At 47.1% G+C, this 26,318-nt stretch overlaps 1 protein-coding gene across 1 annotated transcript in view; it reads right to left on the minus strand.

Moving 5' to 3' along the window:
- Positions 1-21,528, minus strand: part of Myo10 (myosin X) — a 212,592-nt gene extending 191,064 nt beyond the window's left edge. Inside the window, exon 1 of the mRNA XM_052743059.1 lies at positions 21,087-21,528. Within this exon, the coding sequence (XP_052599019.1) occupies positions 21,087-21,107 (21 nt within the window). The 5' untranslated portion in view covers positions 21,108-21,528. The remainder of the gene's footprint in view (positions 1-21,086) is intronic.
- Between the last annotated feature and the right edge of the window lie 4,790 nt (positions 21,529-26,318).

Below are 26,318 nucleotides of genomic sequence, written 5' to 3' on the forward strand. Positions count from 1 at the left end.
AGGGTGGGATTCTAGAGCACAAGAAAAGGCCCCAAACAATGTAGGGGTGCAACCAGTCCTTGGGACTGATAATCCAGTTGGTCGTGAGAACTCAGAGAAATGAACATACACAGAGGCTTTGGAGGAGCCATGAGACTAGAAATTTTCAGAGAACTGTATGATCTGACAAGGAACTTAAATTCTCTGAAACACAGATTGTTCAACTCCACGTGGGACAAAATGGTGCCCGACATACAGAGGGTTCAGTGATACTGAATAGATATACTCTATATATACACTGTATATAAAAGGATATAGCATGCAGAAGGGCACCAAACAGATCCTCATGAATGGCCTCAATTTTGACTGTTGTTACCTATTAAGAGGTGGTTTCTACATCAACTTGAGGGATTTTACAGGGTACACCAGTTCACCAATGGAATGAGTTTGGTATTCCCAGCTGCCAACCCCCCCCACTCATGCAGTAAGTGCAATGGGTGAGAATCCCCTCAAGTTTCTTCTGCCTCCTTAGCCTCAGAGCCCATCAGAGGTCCCATTGGTACCAGCGACTCACACTGACTTCCATCAACCAAAGCTGTAACAAGCCATGATCTCTGAAGCAAAGCAATCACAGACCAATCCCACCCCACTTCTTATCACTAGCCTGGATTAACCCAGTGAGTAAATACATACCTGGGACATGTTCCTTTCAGGGTGAGTTGTGTGGTTCCTTGAGTGTTAAGTCTCAGCCTGTGTGAAGATGTCTTGGCTGAAGAAATTCCCCCAGACATGGCGTTATTTTATCTGGGTACCCCCCAATAAAGTTTATCTGAGGGTCACAGGAAAAAGCCAGCCACAACAGTAAACATAGAGGCCAGGCAATGGTAACACAAGCCTTTAATCCTATCACTCGGAAGGCAGAGAGAGATCCATCCGGATCTCTGTGAGTTCAAGGCCATACTAGGAACAAAGCCAGGCCTGGTGGTACATACCTTTAATCCCAGCACTAACCATAAAGTTCCGGAGGTCTGTACAGACAGACAGGAAGTGATAGAGCCAGGCAGGAAGAGGAAGTGATGTAGCTGGGCGGAGTGAGGAAATGAGATGGCAGAACAGAAAGGCATATAGGCGTGGGTATACAGGAAGTAGGTCTCTCTTTGGCTGAGGATCTCCAAGTGGTGAGAATGTGGCTGGCTTCTTTCTGCTTTTCTGATCTCTTGGCTTTAACCCCAATATTTGGCTCTGGTTTTTTTTTTTTTGTTGTTGTTGTTTATTAATAAGACTGTTCAGCAATTCATCTACACCCAGAGGCTCATGCGTTTGAACACTTGGCTGCTGGTGTTGTTTGGGAAGGTTCCACGAACCTTTAGAGGTGGAGCTTTGCTGTAGGAAGTATGTCACTGGGACTGGGCTTTGAGGTTTGCTGTCCTAGCCACCTCCGCTCCCTCAGTGTGGATGCAATGTGACCAGGCAGCTTCCTGCAGCCACGCCCTCCTCAGCATGACAGGCTCTGTCCCTCTGGAACTGTCTGTCCGAAATCACCCTTTCCCCATTAAGGTGTTCTTGTCAGGGAGTTTTATCACAGAAACAGACGAGAAACTAATACACTATACAAACAATATACAAAATATGTGATTCTAAAGTTTATCTAAAAAGGTATCTCATTTATAGCACTTTCCAAAGTCAATAAATATCAGATTAGGGGACTGGAGAGACGGATCAGTGGTTAAGAGCACTTGCGTCTCTTGCAGAGGACCTGAGTTCCGTTCCCAGTGCCCATATCAGGTGGCTCATAGCCTGTAACTCAAGCTCCAGGAGACCTGATGCCCTCTTTTGGCCTCTACAAGTACACACACACACACACACACACACACACACACACACACACACAGCCTTTTTAAAAAATAAGATTGTCATTGTTCTTGCAGCCTTCTCCTGGTGGAAGGAAACCAGGCAGAGATAAGCAGAGGAAGAACTCCCATTAAGGCACAAACTAAACTAGGAATCTGAAGAGGCTCCAGCTCCGATCCCCGCCTGTGTAGAATAGGCAGCTGAGGTGACTGATTGAAAGCTAGTTGTCAAGGCTCCTCCCAAATCTCCCATCACCCACCCTGGCCATGAAGGCAGTTGCTGAGGAGCAGAGCTAAGTAGTCACCCAGGACAGAGGAGGGCTGGATAAGGAGCCGCTGCTGCTGTGGTTGCCAAGGCTTGCAAAGTCTGTCTGGACTGAACACGCTGTTCCCACTTATGAAGGACCATCCTGTATGGCAACAATCACCAGTTCATCCCTGTCATCTCCACCAAGGTTGCAGGAGCTGCCAATCAAGCAGCCAGTTCTTGGGATGGTCAGCCAGCCAATCTTGGCTGCTTTAAAACTCTTGGGGGTGCTGGAGGAGAATCCAGTCCAGCTATGGACACTCAAGAGACCTTAATGATTTCCTTCCTGTTGCCATTCTTTTCTTTCCTGGCAATTATTGGGGGGTTGAATTTGGGGCCTCAGACATGAAAGACAAGCTATCCATCATTGAGTTACAGTCTCAGCCACTCAAAGGCTTCAGACTAGCCTTGGAGGCCTGGAAGAGACTTGCAGTTGGGCTGAAATAGTTGCCCAAAGAGCAGGAGACTCCAGCTCAACATCATCTAGGGGCTACAAAAGGCTTCCAAAGAAGAGAGACCAAGAGCAACAGGAGTCTCGAGAGTACAAGAGATGGAAGAGCGCAGACACTAAGGGAGGTTGTGAAACCTCCAAGGGGTGTGAGGGCGGACTGCACACACCGGCCACAGCAGGACATCAGGCGTTCCTCTATGGCTTCCCGCCTTGGGGTAGAGTTTCTCACTGAACCAGAAGCTTGCCATTCCGGCAAGACTGCCTAACCAGAGAGCTCTTGGGGTCTCACCTGTCTCTGCCTGATAATATCGTGTTACAGGCACACACAGCCATGCTTGTCTTCTTCTGTAGGTGCTGGGGAGGTGAACTCCGGTCCTCGTGTTTACAAAGTACTCTTACCCACTAAGCCAGCCCTCTGGTCCCTGACTATCTCTCTTCAAACCATAAAACCTACACTCCTTAAGAGGAGCAGTTACCAGGCACCACAGCCTTCACTGAGGCGCATCTTTGAGAAGTTTATTTAAATGCAGGCCATTTGTTGTCTTTTAAAAATCTCACATTGGTCAAAGGATCATTTTCCAAAAATGGTTTTCTTGAAACAGTCGCTAAACTTCCTTAAGTCAACTTTTATCTATCCCTGGTGAGGAAGATCTGAACAGATTACAGGCCTCAAGACGGAGAGACAGCTTCGTGTCATGTCCACGACAAAGTCAACAAGAAGCATCAGGTCAGAAGATCAAAGCAACATTTACAAACTGATTCCAAATAAAACCCTCAAAAAAAACCACAGTTCCCACATGGTCTCACAGGGACTCTGCAGTTTACCAGAAATATACAAATAAAAGCCCAGGAAAAAGATGATCTTAAAGTCAGTATGACCTGAGTCTTCTGTGGATATTCCCTAAAAACACATAAAACTTTTACTGCAACTAATTTTTGATCTTGCCTATGTAAACCTATCACCTCCAGAATTGCTATATGTTAACCTATCACTCACAGGATTGCTGTATGTTAACTTATCACTTACAGAATTGCTATATGTTAACCTATCACAGACAGAATTGCTATCTTAACCTATCACAGACAAAATTGCTATATGTTAACCTATCACAGACAGAATTGCTATGTTAACCTATCACCAACAGAATTGCTGTTTATCTATCACTGATACCTCCACAACCCAAGCAAACAGCAAGTCTATGCTGTCACTTTGTTTCATGACACGCTCATTCCCGTTGGTGGCAATAGGTTCTTCCGAGGTAGCCTCATATGACCCGTCAGCTCTGTGTAGAGAAGCACATACATTCTTGATGGCATCCACAGATGATTCATTTTCAACCCGGAGGAATCTTTGAAGAATTCAGGATGCACAGAGCCAGGCCCTATTCTCAGACTAGCTTATCTTAATACAGCATCTCACTCCACATCAGCTCCAAAGCTCCACATCAGGGTCTGGTGGAAGCTTGGGTGCCTGAGGGGGGTTTAAGAAACTCTGATGACATAACAGCCTGAGTTACGTTTCTGACCCCATCATTTGACGGTGGATCCAAGGCACACAACACTGCTGTCTGCATTGAGGAATAAAGGGGACCTCTCTGACATTTCAAAGACAAAATGGAAATAAAGACAAAGTCTCATTCTACTGAAAGCCCTCTTAACTCCTTGAAGGGACTTTTCTATTTCAAAGCACACATTATCTCAAAATGCATACAAACCACACACACAGCCCGAAGCCCAGTTGGGCCAAGTTAAAACCATTTTTTTTCCCTATTGTTCTCAGAACTGATGGCTTGTGGTTTCATGTTTTTATGGTAAAATAGTGGAAAATGGGAAAATGGTAGCTTGAGAGAAGGACAGCTGTACATCTTACCCTTTACAAATGCACAGAGTACCGACCGGATTTGCTTACAGCCCCAAATATTAAATGTCAAAACCCAAGCCTCATTTCATAAGCAAGGGTATAATCTACCTGATGCTCTCCTTCTCCTCATCTCTTGAGGGGAAAAAAAAATAATAAAGCTGGGGGTGCAGGTTAGCTCACAGAGTGCCTGCCTTGCATGTATGAAATCTTACCACAGTGCCACATATCCCAGGTGTGGCTGCACAGCTATAATACCAGCACTTGGGAGATGGAGGCGGGATGGTCAGGAGTTCAAAGTCATCCTAAACTACACACAAATTTGAGGCCAGCCTGGACTACATGAAAAGGTGGGGGAGGGAGGAGATCCAGGCTTTTAAATATTTTATAGATAAAAAGAGTTCTCTGGCCCGTGCAAGAGAGCCCTGACCACACATGTTTTTAGAACCTACCACACAGAAAGTTAACTTAGCAAATCTGCCCCAAGGCCAGAGGGAAATTGTTACAGCTGAAAAAGCTTCATCACTGAGAGAAACAGGAGGCTTTCAGTGAGTCTCCAAGTCTGAAGGCAACTAACGCCAACTTACAGTCTGGCCTGGCCTTCGGAGCCTGGAAGTTGAACTTGGCACCAACTTTTGGGAAGATCCCTGACTTACACCGTTAGTGCCACAGATCTTACGGCAGTCAAAACAGTATTCTGATGACCCCAGCCTACCAAGACAAATGTGTGGGAAACAGCGGGGAGGCGCCTTCTGAACTTTATCTTCTCGGAAAAATACAGGCAGCACAAGGGGCTGCCTATTGAAGACTCCTAATCTTTACAACAAGCAGTGAGATCTGAGCAAAAGTCCTTGGAGGCACAGCTTTCGTGAGGGACTTCACGACCAGTAGCTGTGACTGCCTCAAGACAGGAAGCAGGAATACACACATGCATATATCCATAAGCACTGCGCTGGTTAATTTTATGTCAACTAGACACAATCTGGTCATTGGGGTGGGGGTGAGGGCTCCATTGTGAAAAGTCTCCATAAGACTGGGCTGTCCACAAGCCTATAGGGTATTTTCTTAACTGGTGATCGATAAGGGAGGGCTCAGCCCATGGTGGGTGGTGCCATCCCTGGGCTGGTGGTTCTGGGTTTTATAAGAGAGCAGGCTGAGCCAGCCATGAGGTGCAAGTCAGTAAGCACATTAGACTTAACTATGTAGACAGACTTAAATAAAAGTCCCCATCTCCTTTACACTCGAGTGACTCCAGTTCACCTACCTGCTGCTCGAACCCAAAACTCACATGTATGCACACAGAAGAACAAACAGGAGCAGGTACATGCTCTTTACAAGTCAGGGGTGACCCAGATAGAAGATTAGTATGTGGGAAAATTCTTTGCCTTGACTTTGGCATTCAGCTTTGGTGGTGAGGGCAGAATCCAGGGTGTTCCCAGGGCTCGGGGCCAATCTCTCTGCACATTGCAATTATAAGGAGAAGGAAGCAAGAAGCTGGGGGGGGGGGTGTCTCCATGGAGGCGGCCACAGCAAGCTGACTCGAGAACACGCAGGAAGGATGCCAGGGGGTCAGATTCCCAGGACAGGACTGAGCAACCCAGGGACAGCCCTATCCCGTGAATCAGGTGGCCCTCACCTGAGACACCGAAAAGTTTGAGAGAGCATGTTCTCTTGTGTGACTCTCTCTTTCAAGTTTTTGTTTTTTTCTTGTGCACCAAACACAGCTCTTCTCGAAGCATGATCCAGAAGCAGTAGGAAGAGGCCGTAAGGAAAAGCCTCTAATCAGTAAGAAATGTCTAGGGGCGCTGCTCCCCCAGTTTCCACAGTGGGCTCCCTCATCAGCCATTCCTCCTACACAGGCAAGATGCAGGACAAGAGCAACCCAGAGCCCTTGTCTAGAAGTCCCCTCACACAGCACCTTACCCCCAAGCTCTGACTAGGTTCCCAGTGGAGCACACAGTCCCAGAAGCCATTGCTTCCAACACAGTGGCAAGTCCTTGGGTGGAGACTGTCAGTCACACACTCCAGTTTATCTTGCCATACCATTTCGCCAGGGCAATGCCCTCCCTGCCACCAGAACCACGCCTGACCCCAAGGAGGTGTGGATGTCCTTGAAGCCCCAGTTTAAAGAAAGCCCTTTCTGTCTCCATCTTCCTGTGGCACTGATGGGACAGAAACGTCTTGATGCACTTTGTTCTGGGTCCCGCGATGTCTCGTGTCCGGCAAACTGCAGCGCCCATTTGCTTCACTGGCTACTGTGTGGTGAAGGAGGGTGTTCTGAGGCTGTGACAGTGACAGCAGATGTACCCAATCCCAACATCCCCGCCACACAGATTCACTGTATCTCATGATACACCTGTCTCAGTCGAAGAGACTCACACTAGGAATTTCTACAGTGTAAAACAATGACCAAGAATTCTAGTAGGAAAATCGACTTCAAAGTATTTGAGAAAATCCGGGGCCAGAGAGATGGGCTCCATGGGTACAAGTGCTTGCTGTACAAGCCTGATGATCCAGGTTCCGTGCCCACATAAAGGTAGGAGGCAAGAACTGACTCCACAGAGACGCCCTCTGACCTCCACATTGGCACCATGGCACATTATACACATGTTACACACCACGGCTAATTGTTTAAGCTAAAATAAATCTAATTTTTTAAAAGTTATTTGAAAAATAAAGTCAGAAATCAAATAGTTCTTTCACAACAATACCTATTTAGGTGTAGAGTGGGGACAATGTGCTCTCTGAACAGCCAGGGGACAAGAATACAGTAATACGACAGCAATTCTCTCAGAGCCGTCTTGGACACGGCAAGTGACGTTAACGTGCGTGTGAAAGCAGCGCACACTCAACACTGATCCAGACAAACTGCAGACGCCTACCATGAAAGGGTGTCAAAGGGCGCAGAGTGATGACGTCCTAGCTGGTGTCAGGGATACAACACGAGTAATCCCAGCATTTGGGAGACGGAGGCAGGAAGATCCAGAGTTCAAGGTCATCCTTGGCTACATAGCAGGGTAATGAGCTCAGGGCCAGCCTGGGCTACAGGAGACTCTCGTCTCAAAACAAAACAACAGAAAGGTTATGTGCTGTTCCGTCTGGATTCATTTATGTCCCAATCTTGAGTGACAAAATTATAGAGAAGGAAGATGGGACGATGGAGGGAATGAGAAAGGGATGATAAGGAGTCCCCTGAGGGACTGTCCAACAGTTTCTCATAGTGACTCTGGGTAGTGAGGCACTCACTCCGTGTGGGAAACATAGCTGAGAGCGGATGTAGGAATGTGTGGGTCCCCAGCCTACACCAATGTCAGTTCTCATGCTGAACTACTGTTTTGATGCTGAACTATTGTTTCGTAAAAGGTCACCCCCAGGGAAATGGACAGGAAAGAGGAAGGGCCTCCTGTACCCTGAGGCATTTTATAGAAAGTGTTTTGTAGCAATAGGGCCTGAACCCACAGCCGGACACAGCCAAGCAAGCATTTTACCACTGAGCCACACTCCTAGCCAGTTGGGCAGATTCTAAACCTGCATGTAATTACTCTTTAAAGAAACCAGAGTAAAACTCCAAAGCACACAAAGACAGGACCTGGGATGCAACTTATTTACTCACACTGGGACTTTTGAGAAAATGTGACCCTTTTTTTTTTTTTTTCCACACAGAGAACAACTGTCAGTCAATTACTCAGCAGAAGCAAGATTTCCCTAATGCTTGAGGGATAGGATATAAGTAAAAGGGCACTTGGTGACGGCACCCGTGGGAGGACCAGACGAAGCCCGAGGCAGGGGTTCCAGCTGCGTAGGAATTTGATACATGATTCAAACGTCAAGTAACGGCTGCAAAGGTGGACAAATGCTGGCATCGGAGGTCGGATCCAGAGCCCACACAGAATAAACTGCAGCACTGACGGAGACGTGGTCGTTCCACATCACCCAAAGCCATGAGAAGCCTCTAGGAAAGAGAAGGGTTGGGGAGGGATGGAGGCATACCACTGCGTTTAGCAGAACTGAAAGGGCACAGTGGTGTGGTCCCTTGATGCCAGGGTACACCGGTTGATATCTGGAAAGGTTGGTTGTCACAACCAGGGAGTTGGGGATACTGACACCCAGTGACTGAGAGATCAGCAATGAGGCTAAAAACCCGGCTATGCATGGACAGCCTCCCCACCCCCAGCAATGTCAACAGGGCCAGGGTCGGAAAGACCCAAAAAGTAGTACACTTGAATACACCCAGCAATCAGAGACTGGAAACTAGTAGAGGGTCAGGGACCTTTTTGGCCCTTAGCTCTGGCCTGTACCAGTAAATCTAAAAGAAAGACAAAAGAGCTATCGAATCCAGCCCCGGGGTCTGGTTTGGTTTGTGGGAATTGTTAGCTCACCATGTGCACAAGCGGGTTTTAAGAGCATCGCCTCGTGAGGGCCGGTCTCAGGGTGAGGACAAGGACCGGTGTCCTCCGCCTTCACCCTGCCAAGTCCCTGGTGGTCACATCTGTAGGACAAAGTGTGGGTGGAAATAAACAGGAGGCAAGCTGCAGGAAAGGTCAATGGTGGTTCTGTTAGACATGTAGGAAGTCTTAACACTGTGATTTCAGAGTCTGTGGAAAGACTTTCTGAGTTAATAAATAATGAGCTTAACCACACCTAGATCTCCCAACACACACACACACACACACACACACACACACACACACACACACACACACACCACACACACACCCCTACTGTGTGTACATTAAGTCCCCAGATTAAAAGAGCAATCACAGAACAACTCTTGCCTATGGTTATCTCCAAAGATTGTACAAGGCAAGGGAAAGAAAATTATGTAAGTAATTCTTCAAACAAATACCCAGAAAATATATATATCTTGGTTCCTGTGAAACTTTGACCTCAAATAAACACTAGTAACCACGCCCAAATAGGGAGAAGGGTGTGTCGATCCACAGCCTTGCTGGTGATCTATCAAGGAAAGCCAAGGAGCCAGATGGGGAAGCATAAATCCAGGATCCCATGTTAACTTCCTCCACCACGCTGGCTGTGCATTTCATCGGTTCTGATGAGGAGCTACAAAAGCCCCTGGCTCATAAATACATCAGGCCAGTGGTTGTTCATCTGTGCCTCCCACAAGGGGAACTGACACTTTTCATTAAGCTGATGCAGTCCGAGAGTGCAAGTAAACCTGTGTAAACCCTTTGATCGCACACACCCATGCCTGCAAATTTTCGTCTCGAAGAAATAATCAGACAAGCACGCGAGGAGCCAGGTACCAAAAAAAGGTTCCGGTGCCCTTACGACAGCACACAACTAGCAACATCCTGACAAGGGCCATGGGATGGATGTGCCCGTTACAAGGATGGGCAGTGCTACTACACTTAGACCTGATACCTAGGAAGGTCTCTCTGTGCTGTGGACTCCTGAGCGCTGTGTGTATAACCAAAACAGACAAGCACACCAACAGTATCAAAGAAATGCTAATCTTGGTCTTTGCTAGAACGTAATATTAGCTTTAAATCTACACTGGTGGCAGTTACTTCATGTGGAGTGTCACTGACAATATTATGAAACCTTCCCAAATACTCACAAGAGAATTTAGCCATTTCATTTTAAGCCTCATTTTTTTAATAATTTGAAACAAAATTTTACCTCTGTGGAAAAGAAATTACATGTGAAACACACAAAAAAGTTTTTTTGGGGGGGTTTGTTTTTGTGTTTACATACCTTAAAAATCAGAACAAAGGAAAAAAGTTTGCATGGGCCTACAAGATGATTTGATGCATAAAGGTGCCTGTGGCCAAGCATGGGACCCACATGGGAGAAAGAGAGAATCAACTTCCACAAGCTGTCCTGACCTCTACACATGTGCTGTGGCACATCAGCACACACACACACACACACACACACACACACACACACACACATACACACGCACGCACGCACGCACGCACACACTCAAATAAATAAAATGTTTTAGGAGGCTGAGAGACCGCACAGCAGTTTTGAGCGACTGCTGCCCTTCCAGAGTTTGGCTCCCAGCATCCATGTCGAGTAGTTCACAACCGATTATAATTCCAGCTCCAGGGGACCCAGCACCTTCTTCTGGCCTCCCTCTGTGAGCATCCACATAGGTAGAGACACACCCTACACATAAAAATAAAAACAGCTGGGTGGTGGTGGCGCATGCCTTTAATCCCAGCACTCAGGAGGCAGAGGCAGGCAGATCTCTGTTGAGTTCGAGGCCAGCCTAGTCTATAAAGCGAAATCCAGGACAGGCACCAAAGCTACACAGAGAAACCCTGTCTTGAAGAAAACAAACAAACAAACAAACAAACAAACAAACAAATAAAAACCACAGGGGAGATAGAATGCACTGTCATAAAGGGTTAACAGGTAATAATAGAAGAGGAAGGTTCAATTGGGGTGGGAAAGTGGAAGACAGGATGGAGCAGGGAGGAGGGGACGAGATAAATAACACCAAAGACCTTTTGAAAATGATATATGGAAAGCCGCTACTGTAGAAGCTTTACATACATAAACAAAAAGTGTAAATGGAGTTCTCCTATAGCAGGGCAACTATGCCCCTCCAGACATTAGAATAGTGGTTCTCAACCTGTGAGTCGTGACCCTTCCACAGGGGTCGTGTATCAGTTATTCTTCATATCATACATCTACATTACAATTTATTTATTTACTTATTTATTTTTTGGTTTTTCGAGACAGGGTTTCTCTGTAGCTTTGAGCCTTTTCTGGAACTCACTCTTGTAGCCCAGGCTGGCCTTGAACTCACAGAGATCTGCCTGGCTCTGCCTCCCGAGTCCTGGGATTAAAGGCGTGCACCACCACTGCCCAGTTACATTACAATTTATAATAGTAGCAAAATTACAGTTATGAAGTAGTAATTAAATAATTTTATGGTTGGAGGTCACCACAACATGAGGAACTGTATTAAAGGGTCGCAGCATTAGAAAGCCTGAGAACCACTGCCCCAGAGGCTAACAGATAAAAAGCCCAGTGTCAAATACAAGCTACACCTTCTGGAGTTGATGGCCAGTGAGTTCCCATTGGCCCCCAAACGTTACAGCTGTCGCCATTGCTCTTGGTGGCTCTCCAGACCTTGATGGTAAGACCCTATTTGCTGAAGACATCACATGGTTTATGGCAAAATCAAGCTGGTACAAGACCTGGAAGCTTTTCCCTACTGACTGGCTTTCATAGTACTGGAAAGTGTTAGGCAAGCTACTGGAGAAGGAAAGTATTCACCAATCACCACAGCTATGAACCCTTCAAACTACAATAGTGCCTGGCCTGGAAACATATGCCAACCAGTGTAATAGTGGCACGAACAGCACGGGAATAACCAACCACTTTCTCTTTTTATGAAGTCTCATTTTACGTGTAGAGGTGTTTCGTCTGCATGTATATATTTGCACCACGTGTGTGCAGTGCCCACTGGGGCCAGAAGATGACACTGGATTGCCTAAAATTAAAGTTACAGATGGTTGTGAGCTGCCACGTGGGTGCTGGGAATTAAACCCTCGTCCTCCATAAGAGCAGCCAGTGATCTTAACCACTGAGCCATCTCTCCAGCCCTACCAACCACTTTCTAATTGTATCTGAGTCCCTCTCCACAGGATGAAACCCATCCCTAGCCCCATTAACAGGCTAAGAGGCTATGACTAGACAGGCCCTAGGCCGTAGGGTAGAACCTACTACTATGATGCTGCTCACTGGACATGGTATTAAACTGACTCCTAATGACTTATCATTATGCCCACAGATCAATGTGTCTCTCAACACTCACCTAATAACAAGCTTCTATGTGCAGTAGATGGTGATTAACACCGGGCGAGGCCCACTACTGGCCAAGATGCCCTAAAGGGAACATATAGACGGCACCCGACTCCCGAGACTCAGAGTTCATTGCAGAAGGGTGGGGGGGGGGGAGGGTAGTAGCCCGAGGCAGTGGATGACTACAAGAGAACATTATCTTCTGGACACACGGGGGCAGCTGCACAGAAGAGCTCACAGCAGTTGCAACAGCATGCTCAAAACTTGCGCAAGCCCAAGCCAGACCAAATCCCAGCGTGGAGAGGGGGGTTGGGCACACAATCCCACCCCTAGCCAAGGGGCTATCGACAGCTGTTAGCTTCTGGGAAAGCGAGAAACAGTTTTCCCAAAAAAAATCGACCCTGGGAAATCAACCGCACTCCAGTGGAAGACCATAGCCAAGAGTGTCTGGGCAACACAAAATTGATCTTGAGAGATTAAAACAACAACAACAAAGACACAAAGTTGAGTGAGTGCGTAGGGAAGTGGGGAGTGAATTAAGGAAGAACTGAGGGAGGGGAGGTGAAGATTATCAATTTGGAAAACTCTCAAAGAACTAGTAAGAAACATTTTAAATGTCAGAAAAATAAATAAATCTTTAAAAAAATTTAAATTCATATGGCTAGAAAGGAGAGGACTCTCGAACGTGTAATCTTCCAAACAATCTTATCTATACTACTGTCCCGGCTGTGCACACCAAGTCATGGTCTCGTCTCCAGACAGACTTTTCTTCTGATTACATCCTGTCTTCAGTTTTCTGTACAGCACTGAAAAGCATGGAAACAACGTAAGAAAGCCTTGCTCTGGCTGGAGCACACAGCTCCATGGCGGAGCGTTTGCCTGGTAAGCAATAGGCCCTGGGTTCTCCCTCAGGGGAGTAGGGGGAAGGGCTAGGGGCACTAAGGGGCTTGCTTTAAGAAATGGTGAAAATTCACAATACGGCAATACTGGTTATGACATATATAATTACATTAAAAAATTTTGAAGCCCCCCATACAATCAGTCGATCTATCACTCACAAGTCCATTCACTTTTTAATCTAAGAACTGTGGTGTGAATTCTGTGATGGCATCAGTAACGAATAATGTCCTGGCTCAGCAAAGCAAGCCTCCTCCAGACTGACATTCATAAAAGAACTTTCTGGTGCTGCGGACGCAGCTCACTTGTAACATAGAGTGCTGGCCTGACGTGCAGGAAGTACTGAGCTAGACCCCCAGTCCTTCGTAAACTGGATGTGGTGACATGATGATTACATACCTGTAAGCCTAGCGTTGAGGAGTTAGAGGCAAGAGGATCAGAAGTTCAAGGCTATCCTCAGCTAATATCAAGGCTAGCCAAGCAGGGACAAGCTAGTCAGCAGGGACTACCCAAGAAGCTACCTCAAAGAGGAATGAGTGGACACGTGCTGGAGAGATGGCTGAGCAGTAAAGAACATTGCTGCTCTTCCTGAGGACTAGGGGTTCTATTGCCAGTACCCACGTGGTGGTTTACAAATGTAAGCCTATAACTCTACTTCCAGGGGGATCCATTGTCCTCTTCTGGCCTCTGAGAGTACTGCACACATGCTGTGCCCAGACATACATGCAGGCAAAACACCTATACACATAAAAATATTTTTTTGAAGCACATACTGAGGCAGAGGTTGCAGGTTAGTCCTTTCCTCCACACATATCTCCACAGACCTGTGGCCTCTGCAACCAGAACACGCCATCACCTTCCCTGGACCTCTCAGGTTAGGTGGTATGGTGTCATGTGACCTGAGAAGCCAGTGTTGAATAGGAGATTCACGTTTCTTACTGGAGGCCCGTGGGACACGTTTTCAAGACAGCTCTTAGCAAGAGGCGTGTTGTTTTTAATCCAAGGAGTAGTACTCTGAGAAACCTCCCAGCTGATGGCTCTGCAGTGGGCCAAGCTACCCAGGGAAAGAGCGCTTCTGTGAACAAACACCAGAAATGTGGTCAGCGTCGTTTTTTCAAGAGGGAAAATGCCATCAGACCATCTCAGCGATCACTCCAGCACCGGTCAGAAACTGTGAAACAAAAGACCGTGCCTTATTTTTAATAGACCAGACCCTTCTGGGATGCCTAGGTACCCAGTGCCCAACATGACCTTGTACCTCTCCTGAGGATGGGATGAGCACCTTCAGAAGCTGCCTTTTAAAGGACACAGAAACACTGGCCTTCCCTATGTAAAAAGCAAGGCAAATGAAAAACACTGGCATGCTGAAACGCTAGTTAACATTCTCCATGGAGTCTTTGATGTTTCCAGGGTGAGAACCACTTGCTACCCAACGCAGAAATGACTTAGTGACAGCCTAGAAGATAAAAAGCAAGCTTAAAACAAAGGAAACAAAGGGACAGAAAAAAGACTGATGCGTGGCTTTCTGTGTCTCTGGATTAATACCGTAATGGGTCCACTTTCTAGCTGTGTGACACTAGGCCAGTTACTTAACCTCTCTTTGCCTCACTTTCTTCATCCATGGAGTGCACACAATTAATGAGTCGGAGTCACAGAGTTATGTGAATTAAATGAGCATGCAAATGTCAACAGCTCAACAGCATGCCTTGGCACACAGCAAGTCTGGAACAAACAGTACCCGCCTTTAGTATTATCTTGAACAAACTGAAATGTTAAAAACATCTCCCCTCATCTCTCTCTTTGTCCTAAAACAAAAAAAAATTATTTATTTTTTAATCTGCCCTTAGGATGAAACTTCCTGCTACTCAAAGGTCAACCCCCACCCTTGAGGACTTTCTTTTCTAGGTACATGAGGCAGCAGAGTTTATGTTTATGTAAGACATCTAACCTCTCGAGGTTCAGTTCACTCATTTGAGAAGGGGGAAGTCATGTAAAGCATACAAAGCCACCAGTTAACAAATTCCTCCAAAGACCAAGAGGAGTGAAAAGAGACTCGGGGAGAGAGTGGGGAGCTGGCTTGATGGTGACCTGCTGGAGTGGGCAGGCAGGACAGTCACTTGATTTGCACACAAACAGCAGAGAACTAAGAGCAGCAAGCAGGGCTGCATGCAGGGCAGTAAGCTAAGAGCAGCAGGGTTGTATGCAGGGCAGCAAGCTAAGAGCAGCAGGGCTGCATGCAGGGTAGCAAGCTAAGAGCAGCAGGGTTGTATGCAGGGCAGCAAGCTAAGAGCAGCAGGGTTGTATGCAGGGCAGCAAGCTAAGAGCAGCAGGGCTGCATGCAGGGCAGCAAGCTAAGAGCAGCAGGGCTGCATGCAGGGCGGCAAGCTAAGAGCAGCAGGGTCGCATGCAGGGCGGCAAGCTAAGAGCAGCAGGGATGCATGCAGGGCGGCAAGCTAAGAGCAGCAGGGTTGCATGCAGGGCGGCAAGCTAAGAGCAGCAGGGTTGCATGCAGGGCGGCAAGCTAAGAGCAGCAGGGTTGCATGCAGGGCAGCAAGCAGAAGGTCAGAAATGTGGTGGAAATCTGGAAGAGGGTCACAAGATTAGAAAGCTTGACCACCAGCTGGAGAATTGTGCCTCACCCTAAAAGGGCTGTAAGAACAGGCTATCATCTGGATAGAATTCTGGAAGTGCAGAATTTCCAAGAAGTAACCAGGTTTAAACAGACGGGGGAGGGGAGATCAAATCAAATCAATGCAACCAGACCAGAAAACCATCTGGGTCACATCTCTCAGACCTTCTTTAAAACCACCTACATGTACCTGGATTTATTCACCACCAGGGGCTACTTCCTCCTCCTCCTCCTCCTCCTCCTCCTCCTCCTCCTCCTCCTCCTCCTCCTCCTTTCTCCTTCTCTTCCTCCTCCACACACATCAGGCTGGCCTCAAACCTGTGAAGTTGAGGATGACCTTAGGCTTCTGAGGTCTTTGCTGTCTGCACCTCCTGAGCGGACTGCAGGCACAAGCCACTACTTCCTGTTTTAAGTGTCCCGGGGACCTAAGTCAGGCAAGGACTCTATCAACTGAGCTACATCCTCGGCCTCGTTTTTGACTTCTAAGCGTAGCGCTGAACACTGACCTTTTAATATCCACCACCTACCACGTGTAGTGCTTTATAAATCTGACCTCACATTTGTCTAACAACGAAGCAAGACAGACAGACACTCGGATGCCCACTTACTATCAGTCAAAGCCCAGGAAGCCTTGCTAACCACAGGGACCTCATAAGTGCTTTGATCCCGTGGATGGTGCAGGCTGGATGGATACTAGGAATGCAAGGCTTTTTCATTCACCTCTACATGGCCCTTGCATGGCTAGGGGAAACTGTACACAGACGTCACTGGAGGCTTGCTCTTCAAAGTCAGTCCCCTGCAAACTCGTAACATGAAAATATGTTATCAGTCACTCTGAAGCCAAAATTTTGAAATGCGTTAAAAAAGGTACAAGAACCTTACTAGTCACAAGAGCAGATAAGCACGTTCAAGGTTCGCTTGCTCACAGGTGAAGTCACTTAACGAGGTCAGAGCTGGAAAAGCAAACACTGCCTTGTCTCTGCACCACTCTGGTTAAACACTGAAGACCTGGCGCAGACCAGCTTCTGCCTGATTTTGAGACAGCTAGAACATCAGCCCTCGTGACGTGGGGGAGGCAGGCTTTCCTGGCCTCCCCTGGACAGAAGCTCAGTACTCTGGGCTACAACAACTGTCCGCTTGCAGCTGTTCCTACAGCTTTGCTGTCCCGGATGTGGGGTGGGAGAGACGACAATAGAAATTCTTCTGGACTATGTAGACATGGCCAGAGACTAGAACCTCATTGTAAAACAAGTCAAGGGGACCCAGTCAATGTCATCCAAAGATGTCAGAGCCCTCAAGATTTGGTGGGACAGAGGTCCTCAGCACCTCTCCTGCACATATTAGGAACTGATGAGGTGTGGAGCAGATGACAGAAAATACCAATGCGTCAACTTCCTTGTAACAGGAAATGTCACTAGTTCTCTCACATACACACAAAGACTACACTAGTCAGAGGGAGGAAGAAATAAGCTGGGGGGACGTCTCTTTCTAGCTTAAAATGTCTTCTGAATAACTTCAGGTAACAACTGAAACCATGGTGCCTTCCCAAGTTAAGCAGGAGTGTGTGTGCATGTGTGTGTATGGTGTGTGTGTATGTGTGTGATATGGGTGTGTGGTATATGTGTGTGCTGTGTGTGTATGGTATATGTATATGCTGTGTGTGTGTATGTGTGTGCTGTGTGTGTGTGGTGTGGTATATGTGTGTGTATGTGCTGTGTGTGTGTATGTGTGTGGTGTGTATATGGTATATGTATATGCTGTGTGTGTATATGTGTGTGCTGTGTGTGGTGTGGTATGTGTGTGTGTATGTGCTGTGTGTGTGTGGTCTGTGTATGTGTCTGGTGTGTGTGTATGTGTGTATATGTGTATGGTGTGTATGTGTGTGTGCTCTGTGTGTGTGTGGTCTGTGTATGTGTCTGGCATGTGTGTATGTGTGTGTGTATGTGTCTGGTGTGAGAGTGTGTGTGTATGTGTGTGTGTGTGTGTGTGTGTGTGTGTGTGTGTGTGTGTGTGTGTGTGTGTAGTGTACTGAGGCTCAAACTCAGTACCTTTACCACTAAACTACACCTCTAGTCCTCTGAACATCATTGGGGCTAAACTTCTTCCAAGACATTGAACCAGACTATAAGAAATAGGTTTATCTGGCATATTTTCATTAACAAGCTGTCTCTTGAAACATTAATACCTGCTTTCTATATTTATATTTATGCATATGCAACTTCCACATATTTGTTATGAAAAAAAATCAACGTGTCCATTTATGTCTGGCTGTTAATCCACACAAGGTCTTGTATTTGTACACTCATTATGCCACACCTATGCCTAAACTAAGAAGCAGAGGTCAGCACTTTTGGAAATGGCTGATGTCCCGCTGTAGTGCATGCACAGCCCTCTTGGTTCTGGGGACAGAGCACAGAGCCCACAGAAAACCCCAAATTTTTGCACAAGTCTTGTCACTTTGCAGCTGAACCTTTGCTATTTACTGGCGTGTGTGTGTGTGTGTGTGTGTGTGTGTGTGTGTGTGTGTGTGTGGTGTGTGTGTGTGTGTGTGTGTGTGTGTGTGTGTGTGTGTGTGTGTGTGTATTTTATTGTACCTAATTGCTTCTGGTTACCGACATACCTAAAACTTAGTTTCCGCCCGAACTCAACTTTTTAAGAACTTCGCAAGAAATGCTGAGAAAACAAGCTTCCCTATGCGTGAGCACACACCATTAACTCGAGAGGAGCCATAAAAACTTAATGAAGGCCATGAAGAAACTGGAACTTGACTGGGGAGTTTGGCACGCTCCCTCTCACCAATCGCGGAGCGAAGTTTGAAGGTAGCAGTGTCAGCTGATTGGCACAAGCCTCGCAAGCTTCCCTGGCCACTGGCCCCTAGCTGGATGCTTGATCCCAGTTAAACCAGGCAAGTGCAGACAAGCAGCTCACACAGGAATTAGGACCGGGAGGCAACTGCTTCACTCAGAGCAGCTCAGCTGGGTGTAGCTTTGTGTCCATAGCGCCTTCAGGAACAGCTGTCTACATTCTGGGGCATCACTAGTTGAGAGGAAGGCTACAAGCATTGAGGGAGTGCCGGCCAGAGATGCTGCTCTCTGCTAGGGGCTCAGACAGCCCCTCCATCAAAGAAGTGGCTGGCCCACAATGTCAAGGGTACCCAATTTGCAAAGACCTAGTCCGGCTGCCTGCTTCCTTATTATCTGCCTCCTACAGTTTATTTATGTATCAGTTGTTAGCATGAGCTTCAAATGGTTGGCTAACAAGCAACAAGTCCTTGTCTCTAAATCACAGAGAAAAGTTAGCAAAGAACAGAGCACTACTCAGTGAGGACGCCGCCCCAGGAGCCGGCTGCCCTTGGACACTATATCATTTCTGTACTTTCTAGTCTGACACGATAAGGGAACACCTTCACAGAACAGTTAACAAAACGATGTTCTAAGACATTAAAAGTAAAAGGGTGTGTCTGTGTTAGGAGTGTGTCTCCAATCGCTACACCACTGGTTAGCTTTTTTGCTGCCCTGCTGCTTTATGTGTGGGGCAGAACGCTGAAGGCTGACTAGAAGTCACCAGGATAACATAAACACACCAGCAAATTAAAAAAAAAAAATGAACTCCCAGAAAATACCAGTCATCAGCAGGAAAGAGACAGGGCTGTGGATCCCATAATACTTTCTTCTGACTTACTAATCTTTGGGTTAAGATTCTGCACTAGAAATAGGAAAAATGAAAAAGGTAACTGCTAAGAAAACAACTTCAACGTTATTCCGAGATCATCCCGAGTCATGGAGATCTCCTCACAAAGAACCAAGGTAAAAAAAGGAGTTCCTGGAGTTCCTTCAAAGTTCCTAACTTAGAGGCCGGGATGCAGGAACTGCTGTGGCATATTATCATGAAGTTTCCGGCACTTGCACTAGAGGGCAGAATTCTACCCAAGGGGAGACCTTGAACTCCGCAGGTCCTCAGGCTTAGGAAGCCTTGTCATCCCTCAACGACTACCTACAGTTTTTCCAAAAGACCACCACGTTAGGAACTATTTGCCCTAGATACAGAACCTCAGTGTTCTTATTGATAAAAAACCAGTCTAGCGGTCATTTACTGTTGTAGAATAATTCCTCAAAAAGTTCCAGTGACTCCCTCCAGGCAGGGAACAAAAGCCCATGAGTTAGGAAACGCGAAGGGGTCCCAATTTTCTACATATTTCTCTTCTTCCTAAGTAATGGATGATTAATTTTTTTCCAGGCTGCCTTTTCAGGGTGACAGAGGCAACCACTTTGGAAAAAGTCAATTCGACGATTACACAATACATCACTGTGGCCATTAGAAGTGGCTGTCTGAGAATACAGTAAGTGAACGTCAGACCTTGAAACACTATAGTCAATTAAGTCTGATAAAGCAAGTTAGCTAATGCGGAGGCAAACTCTCACCACTCTGATTTGTTGGAAGATTCCAAGCCTGTCCCGGATTCACAAACCATCGCCCTGGCTTTCAGCAAAAAAAAAAAAAAAAATCACATCAGTCTCCCTCCCTCAAGTCAGCTAAGTTTACTCTGAGCCACTTCAAACCTCTAAACTTAAACAGAATTTATTAAATAAACACAACTAAGAAAGGAATCGGTGCCAAGAAACCAGAGCGGCTCTCCATCCCAGGGGAAAAGGGAACTTTCAAGTCGCGTCTCAAGTATCTGGGGTGTCCCGCCCTCAAAGACCCTAAAACGGGCATCGGTTTCATCTTCTAAAATAACCTTTGTTTGCCTTAAACGAATTATATTTAAACTTGAATTCATGATCTGCCAAAGAATGGCATTAAATACGGGATCTTTCGGTCTCGTGCCCTATCGGAGCGCCGCTAGTAGAGCACCGACCCCAGACTTGAAGGCCCAACGGGGATCGGCAAGCAGTGATTGACTGGGCTCTGCTGGCCCGGCTCACACTTCGCTAGCCCGCTCCTCTGGAAGCCACTGCCCCCTGCACAGGAAGCCCGCACGTTCGGCAAAGGAAGTACCAGACCTTTCTTGGAGAAAGGCGCGTCCCGGCTGTGCCTTTTACCCGCGTTTCCTGCACCCGGGCCGCCCGGCCCGCAGCTCTCCCCCGCCCGGCGCCCGGGGACTCACCTGGCGCGGAGTGTCAGCTAGCCACCCACGCCCGGGGACATGCGAGAGCAGGACAAACCCAAACCTGCCTGGGCTTACTCATCCGAGCGAGACTCGGGGCCGGCGGAGGGAGTGGGGTTTCAGGAGACTCCCACAAAGTTTCCCCTCCCGGGACGCGCAGGCGCCGGGGCGCGCGCCGTGAGCCGGCCCGGGTCGCGGTCTCCGCCAGGTCCTCTCTGCCACTCACCTCGGGGAAGAAACTGTCCATTGTTCCGGCGCCCGCACCTTCCCGGCGCGGCTCCAGTCGCGGAAGTCAGCGCAGCGGCAGGTCCCGGGAAGCCACGCGTGTCACGGCGCGCCTCGGGGCGACTCCAGCCCGCGGAGTCGCCGCGCTGCCATCCCCCGGTCGCTGCTGCTCCTCCGCACCTTTTGTCCGCGTCTCGGACCTCCTCCGTCCCAACCGCAGTCTTTGTCTCTTCTTCCTCCAAGTTCCTCACTTCTGGGCGAAGTGCTCGCGGGCGGAGAACAGCTGTTGGCACATTCTTCCCGGGCTGGGGGAGGGCGGCAAGGGGCTGGCGACGCGCCTGCCTCCCTCTGCGCTCCACCGGGGGCGCACGGCCCGAGCGGAGGACTGCGGATCACCAGCGCGCCAACAACGGTGAGCACTCCAGCCCCGGGCGCAGCCGGCTCTCGCTAGCTCCCGGGTCTCGCTTTCCCCTGTGCTCCGCCCGCCCCGCCCGCGAGCCCCGCCCCCGACACAGAACCACGCCTACTCTGGAGCCCGCCCCGCCCCCCGAGAGTTCCTCCTACAACCTGTCGGCACTGAGGGCCCGTTCTCAACTACATCCAGACCCCGCCTACTCGGAGCTCTGGCCACGCCCATTTGTAGCCCCGCCCACAGCCTGCTCAGGCTTCCCACACGCCTCGCCCTCTCCCAACTACCACCCAGACCACGCCCGCCGGACACTGGGCCACGCCCCCAGGAGCCCCGCCCTCCGCTCTCCTAGTGTGCGGCCAGCTCGCCGGGCCCGGCTACCACCGAGAGCCGCTCTGAATCCTTGGCAGCCGTGCCCTTCTCCTGGGTCTTCTCGCCACCTGTCTAGGCGCCATTAGAGGATTTGACTCTTCCCTCTGGCCATAGAGACTAGATAGTTACGGGGGATGGGAGAGGGGCCCCAGGGCGGTGAATGTTAGCTGCTCCAGAAACCTGCTCCACGCGGGTCTCATCAATTCGGCTCTGCCGGTGAGCGGATCCCTGGCCAGGAAACGGAAAACCGAGAGGAAATCGAACTTCTGGAAGCTGCCTTTCCGTGTCGAGTTTCTCCGCTCCAAGTCGAGTTTTTGTGATAGCCGCCGGGAAATGTGTTTTACCGTGGAAGGGGACGTGTCCTATAGCACCTTAAAAACCTAATCTTGGACGGGAAGAAAACAGAGCAGATGGAGGGGAGAAGGATGAATGCTCTCTTCCACCGGGTGTCAGTCCTGGTTCCCACCGAGGCAATTCCTCCAGCTTTAGTATGGCCAGGAATCTGGGGATCTGTAGCACAGACTGAGGTTCCTAAGAATCTGTTTCCTAGCAAGAATCCAGATGGCCCTCCAAAGGTGGTGCTTGCTTGGCGGAAAGAACTCCAACAGCTCTGAGGGAGTTTCCTTCTGTAGCAGTTTAGCAAGGCCAGGCCATCCAAGCACCGGAACCCTGAACCCTTTGAACCGACTCTCTGGGTGTTGCCAGACTCAGGAGCCGCAGCTGGCCCAGCAGCGGGTTGGTAACAAACAATGAATTGGTTTGAGAAATTCTAGGGGTTCGCCAACTGCTAGCAGCTAGAGAAGACTCCTTCCAGGGGAGTCTTTCTGCGAAATGACAGCCCTCTTCATCCCAAGCTGCACCCCACCTGGTGAGGTACCCGCTTCTTAGGTTTATTCCAGATGACAGAAGACCAGTCTCATTAGGACTTTTTCTTGGTGTCCTATCCACCTGCAGTTGGGGGAGAGTGGAAACTTTTGGAGAGAGTATTGTGCTCAAAGACTGAATGAAATGCTTGAAGAAATGAACCACCTTGTAATCCTCATTTGGAAATCCAAGCATCTTTGTAACACAGAGCAGCTCACTAGCGTTAGTATCCTTACTCCCATCTCACTACTTTGACGAGTCAAGGTATAAACTAATTAATGATACATATGCTGTGCTATGTGATTGGTTTCTTCCACAGGTTTACACGAGGATGAAGGAAAGTTAAGATCAAGCCAGGATAAATATCAACAATTCTCAACAGCAACCAAAGTGCTTGGTCAAAGGAGTCTTGCCACCAACTGCGTTCAGATAGCGCAGCTGAACAATTAAGCTATTATGGCATTAATCTGCACACATCTCTGCAAGAGAAATGATTTAGGGAGCTTGTTGGAGTATGTGGGTGTGACTTGGTTCCCAGGGTCAGTCCTGCTCCAGACTTGTTGGGCAACCTTGGCCCTGGCCTTTCAGATGTCACCATCCAAGCCAATACTGGCTAATCAGCTGAAACAGATGTGCTATGCTAATACAACTGTTGGTAATGGAGGAGCCTGGGGCTACCAAACTGCATGGGCACTAAGCACTTTTCCTTCTCTTTTCTGCAAATTTAAAACTTAAAAAAATAAAAATAAAAACTAAAGTCTGTTAATTTTTGTTTAAGACAGAATCTCAACTGAGTATCCCAAGATACTCCAGAATGCTATGTAGCTTGAGATGACCTTGAACTTCTGATTCTCGGGCCTCTATCTACCAAGTTTGCGGCCCCACGTGCAGCTTTTGCATTGCTGGGGATAGAACCCAGGGTTTTGTGCAAGCTAGGCAAGCACTCTACCCAGCTGAGCCATTGCCCCAGCCTCGATTGTTCAAACTAAGTAGTTCAGACCTGTCTCAAACTCACAATCCTCCAACCTCAGCTTCCTGAGCACTGGGATTACAGACATGGGCCAACACTAGGCTTGTTTTGTTGTTTTTAAAGTGCTGTTGTGTTTGTCATTATAATTTAAAGCAACAATAAAGTAACTACATGTTAAAAACATCACAGTTCATGAAAAACAGCTACGTGGTCAAAAATGAAAATTATAGTAAATAAAATGGTATTGCTTACATCTTTTTTGTTTAATAGAAAACACTGAGTTATTACATTTGCTTCTGCATTTATTCTGATTTAACATTTTGTTTTGGTTGAACAATGATAATCTGGTCACATGTACACATTTTTATGTATTTTAATATTCTTTCATATTCAGTTATGAATATTCTTTATACTACACCAGAACAATAAATACCTTAAAGTGTTCATTTATGATATGAAATCTTAAGCCATATTAATGCATAGTTTTTGCTTTCTGTTTGGGTTTTGTTGAGACTAGATCTTTTTTATTTAGCCCTGGCTGTCCTGGAACTCACTATACAGACCAGATTGGCCTCCCAGACAGGGAGCTGTTTGCCTCTGCCTCCCTAGTCCTGAGACTAAAGCCATGAGACACCATGCTCAGCTCATAGTTTGAACTCATATAAAAAATATTGTTAGTGCTTGTCACTTGAGAGATGATTAATAACCATCCCCTACTTAGCTCACATGGAAAAATTGTGCACCAGATCCCATATATGAAGTTGAATTTATGCAATCGTTGTATGTCTTTAAAAAATGTTTAACAACTTATGCAAACAGCCTAGGGCAAAGTTATAAAAGAAAAACAAAACACAAAGCGAACAAAAGCCTGGCCCTGAATCCCTGAGGTAGAGAGGGTGCCTGGGAATCTGCATTTTAATGAGTACACAGGTAGCCTACTGAGGCCGAAGAATCCTTGCAGAATCTGTCAGATTTTCTGTCTGTATGCACATTCTCAAGAAGGTAGAAAGATAAACCCTCACAGTAAGACTGTTTGCAGAACAAACAGCGAAGTTATTCTAAGCATTCCGGGTAGGATGTGCAACCTCCAAGCCTTTGGGATGGAATCGGTTCCTTGAGAGGCCCTGTTAAACTCACAAGGTCTCCAACAAGACTGACAGAGAAAGGAAGGCGCTTTAAATCAATAGCTTTCTAAGAATATCTACTCTCGCTACTTTCTTGGTTTGGTTGGGTGGTTTTTAATTTGAGTTGTTAAATACTTCCTCTTGGGGCTGTGCTACTGACCGGACGAAGCTAAAGGTCAATCCCTGCCTCTGTCAATGAAAGTCACAAGAACGTTAAGTCTGAGACAAGCTTTGCTCTTAGCTTTCCCACACAGAATTCAAAGATACTATGCCAGGCTAATAAGGTGTAAAATGAAACACCTCAAAGGCAAAAGTGAGGCTTTCTTACTTATTGGCAAATATTAATCCACAACTGGAGAAAAAAATTATTTGACACTCAGCTGGATCATTTTCCCTAGCTCAAGCAGGCTATATAAGTCTATGACTGAGTTGAGTAATATAATCTTGCCCTGCTTGTGTGTGTGTGTGTGTGTGTGTGTGTGTGTGTGTGTGTGTGTGTGTGTGTTTTCAATTGAGATGTGTTGTCTTAATTTCCTTCATAAATTCAAATGGAGTTCTCTGTTGTTGTTGTTAGTGTGCTTACTGCTGATGCTTATCTGGATGTGTGTGCAGGTGGAGTCATTTCCACTATCTTTATTTTTATTAAATACTCAGTGCTTAATTGCTCCACGTTAATGCTTTAATTACTAGTTAGAGAAAGGGAAAGTTCTGGAGGGGTTTTTCACACAAATTAGAAGTTAATAACTGACACAATTTAAAACTCTTCTCATGCTTAACTAAATAGCAGGCCATCCTTCTGGCTCACTTACAGAGTGGAGTCCTTAAATTTTCAATGGTTTTTGTTTCTTTGAAAATAAATTGAAAATTAAGGGGATTTGTAACTTTTAAATATTTTTATGTGCAGGGTGTTTTGCCTGCATATACGTCCGGGCATCGTGTTTGTGCCTGGTACCTATGGATTCTATTTTCATGCCTGGCCTGTTCCCATTGGGTATAGTACACCATATAATGATCTTGGGAAGTCTGGTTTTCTCCTTGATTTTGCTCTGGCTTCATGCTTCCTCCTTCTTCCATTACTCCAATATGGCTGCAGGCTGACTTTCCAAAGTTTATCATCTCTCACCTCTGCTATCATTGACAACATGATCACCTTTTCCAAACATCAAGTTCTCACTTGGTCCTTTCTTGTACCTTCAATCTTTCTTTCTTTCTTTCTTTTTTTTTTTTTTTTTTTTTTTTTTTCCGAGACAGGGTTTCTCTGTGTAGCTTTGCGCCTTCCTGGAACTCGCTTTGGAGACCAGGCTGGCCTCGAACTTACAGAGATCCGCCTGACTCTGCCTCCCGAGTGCGCCACCACCGCCTGGCACCTTCAATCTTTCTTGCTCTTTCCCCAGGCCAACAAATACAATTGTGTCTACCCTGAAGACACTTGTTTCTTAGCCCAGTTATTCCCTGAACCACTAGACTGTCTCCCTTTACGTTCCTTCCTATGGT

The sequence above is a fragment of the Peromyscus californicus genome, unplaced genomic scaffold, assembly GCF_007827085.1.
Source record: "Peromyscus californicus insignis strain IS unplaced genomic scaffold, ASM782708v3 Scaffold_18__1_contigs__length_77618521, whole genome shotgun sequence".
Lineage (NCBI taxonomy): Eukaryota > Metazoa > Chordata > Mammalia > Rodentia > Cricetidae > Peromyscus > Peromyscus californicus.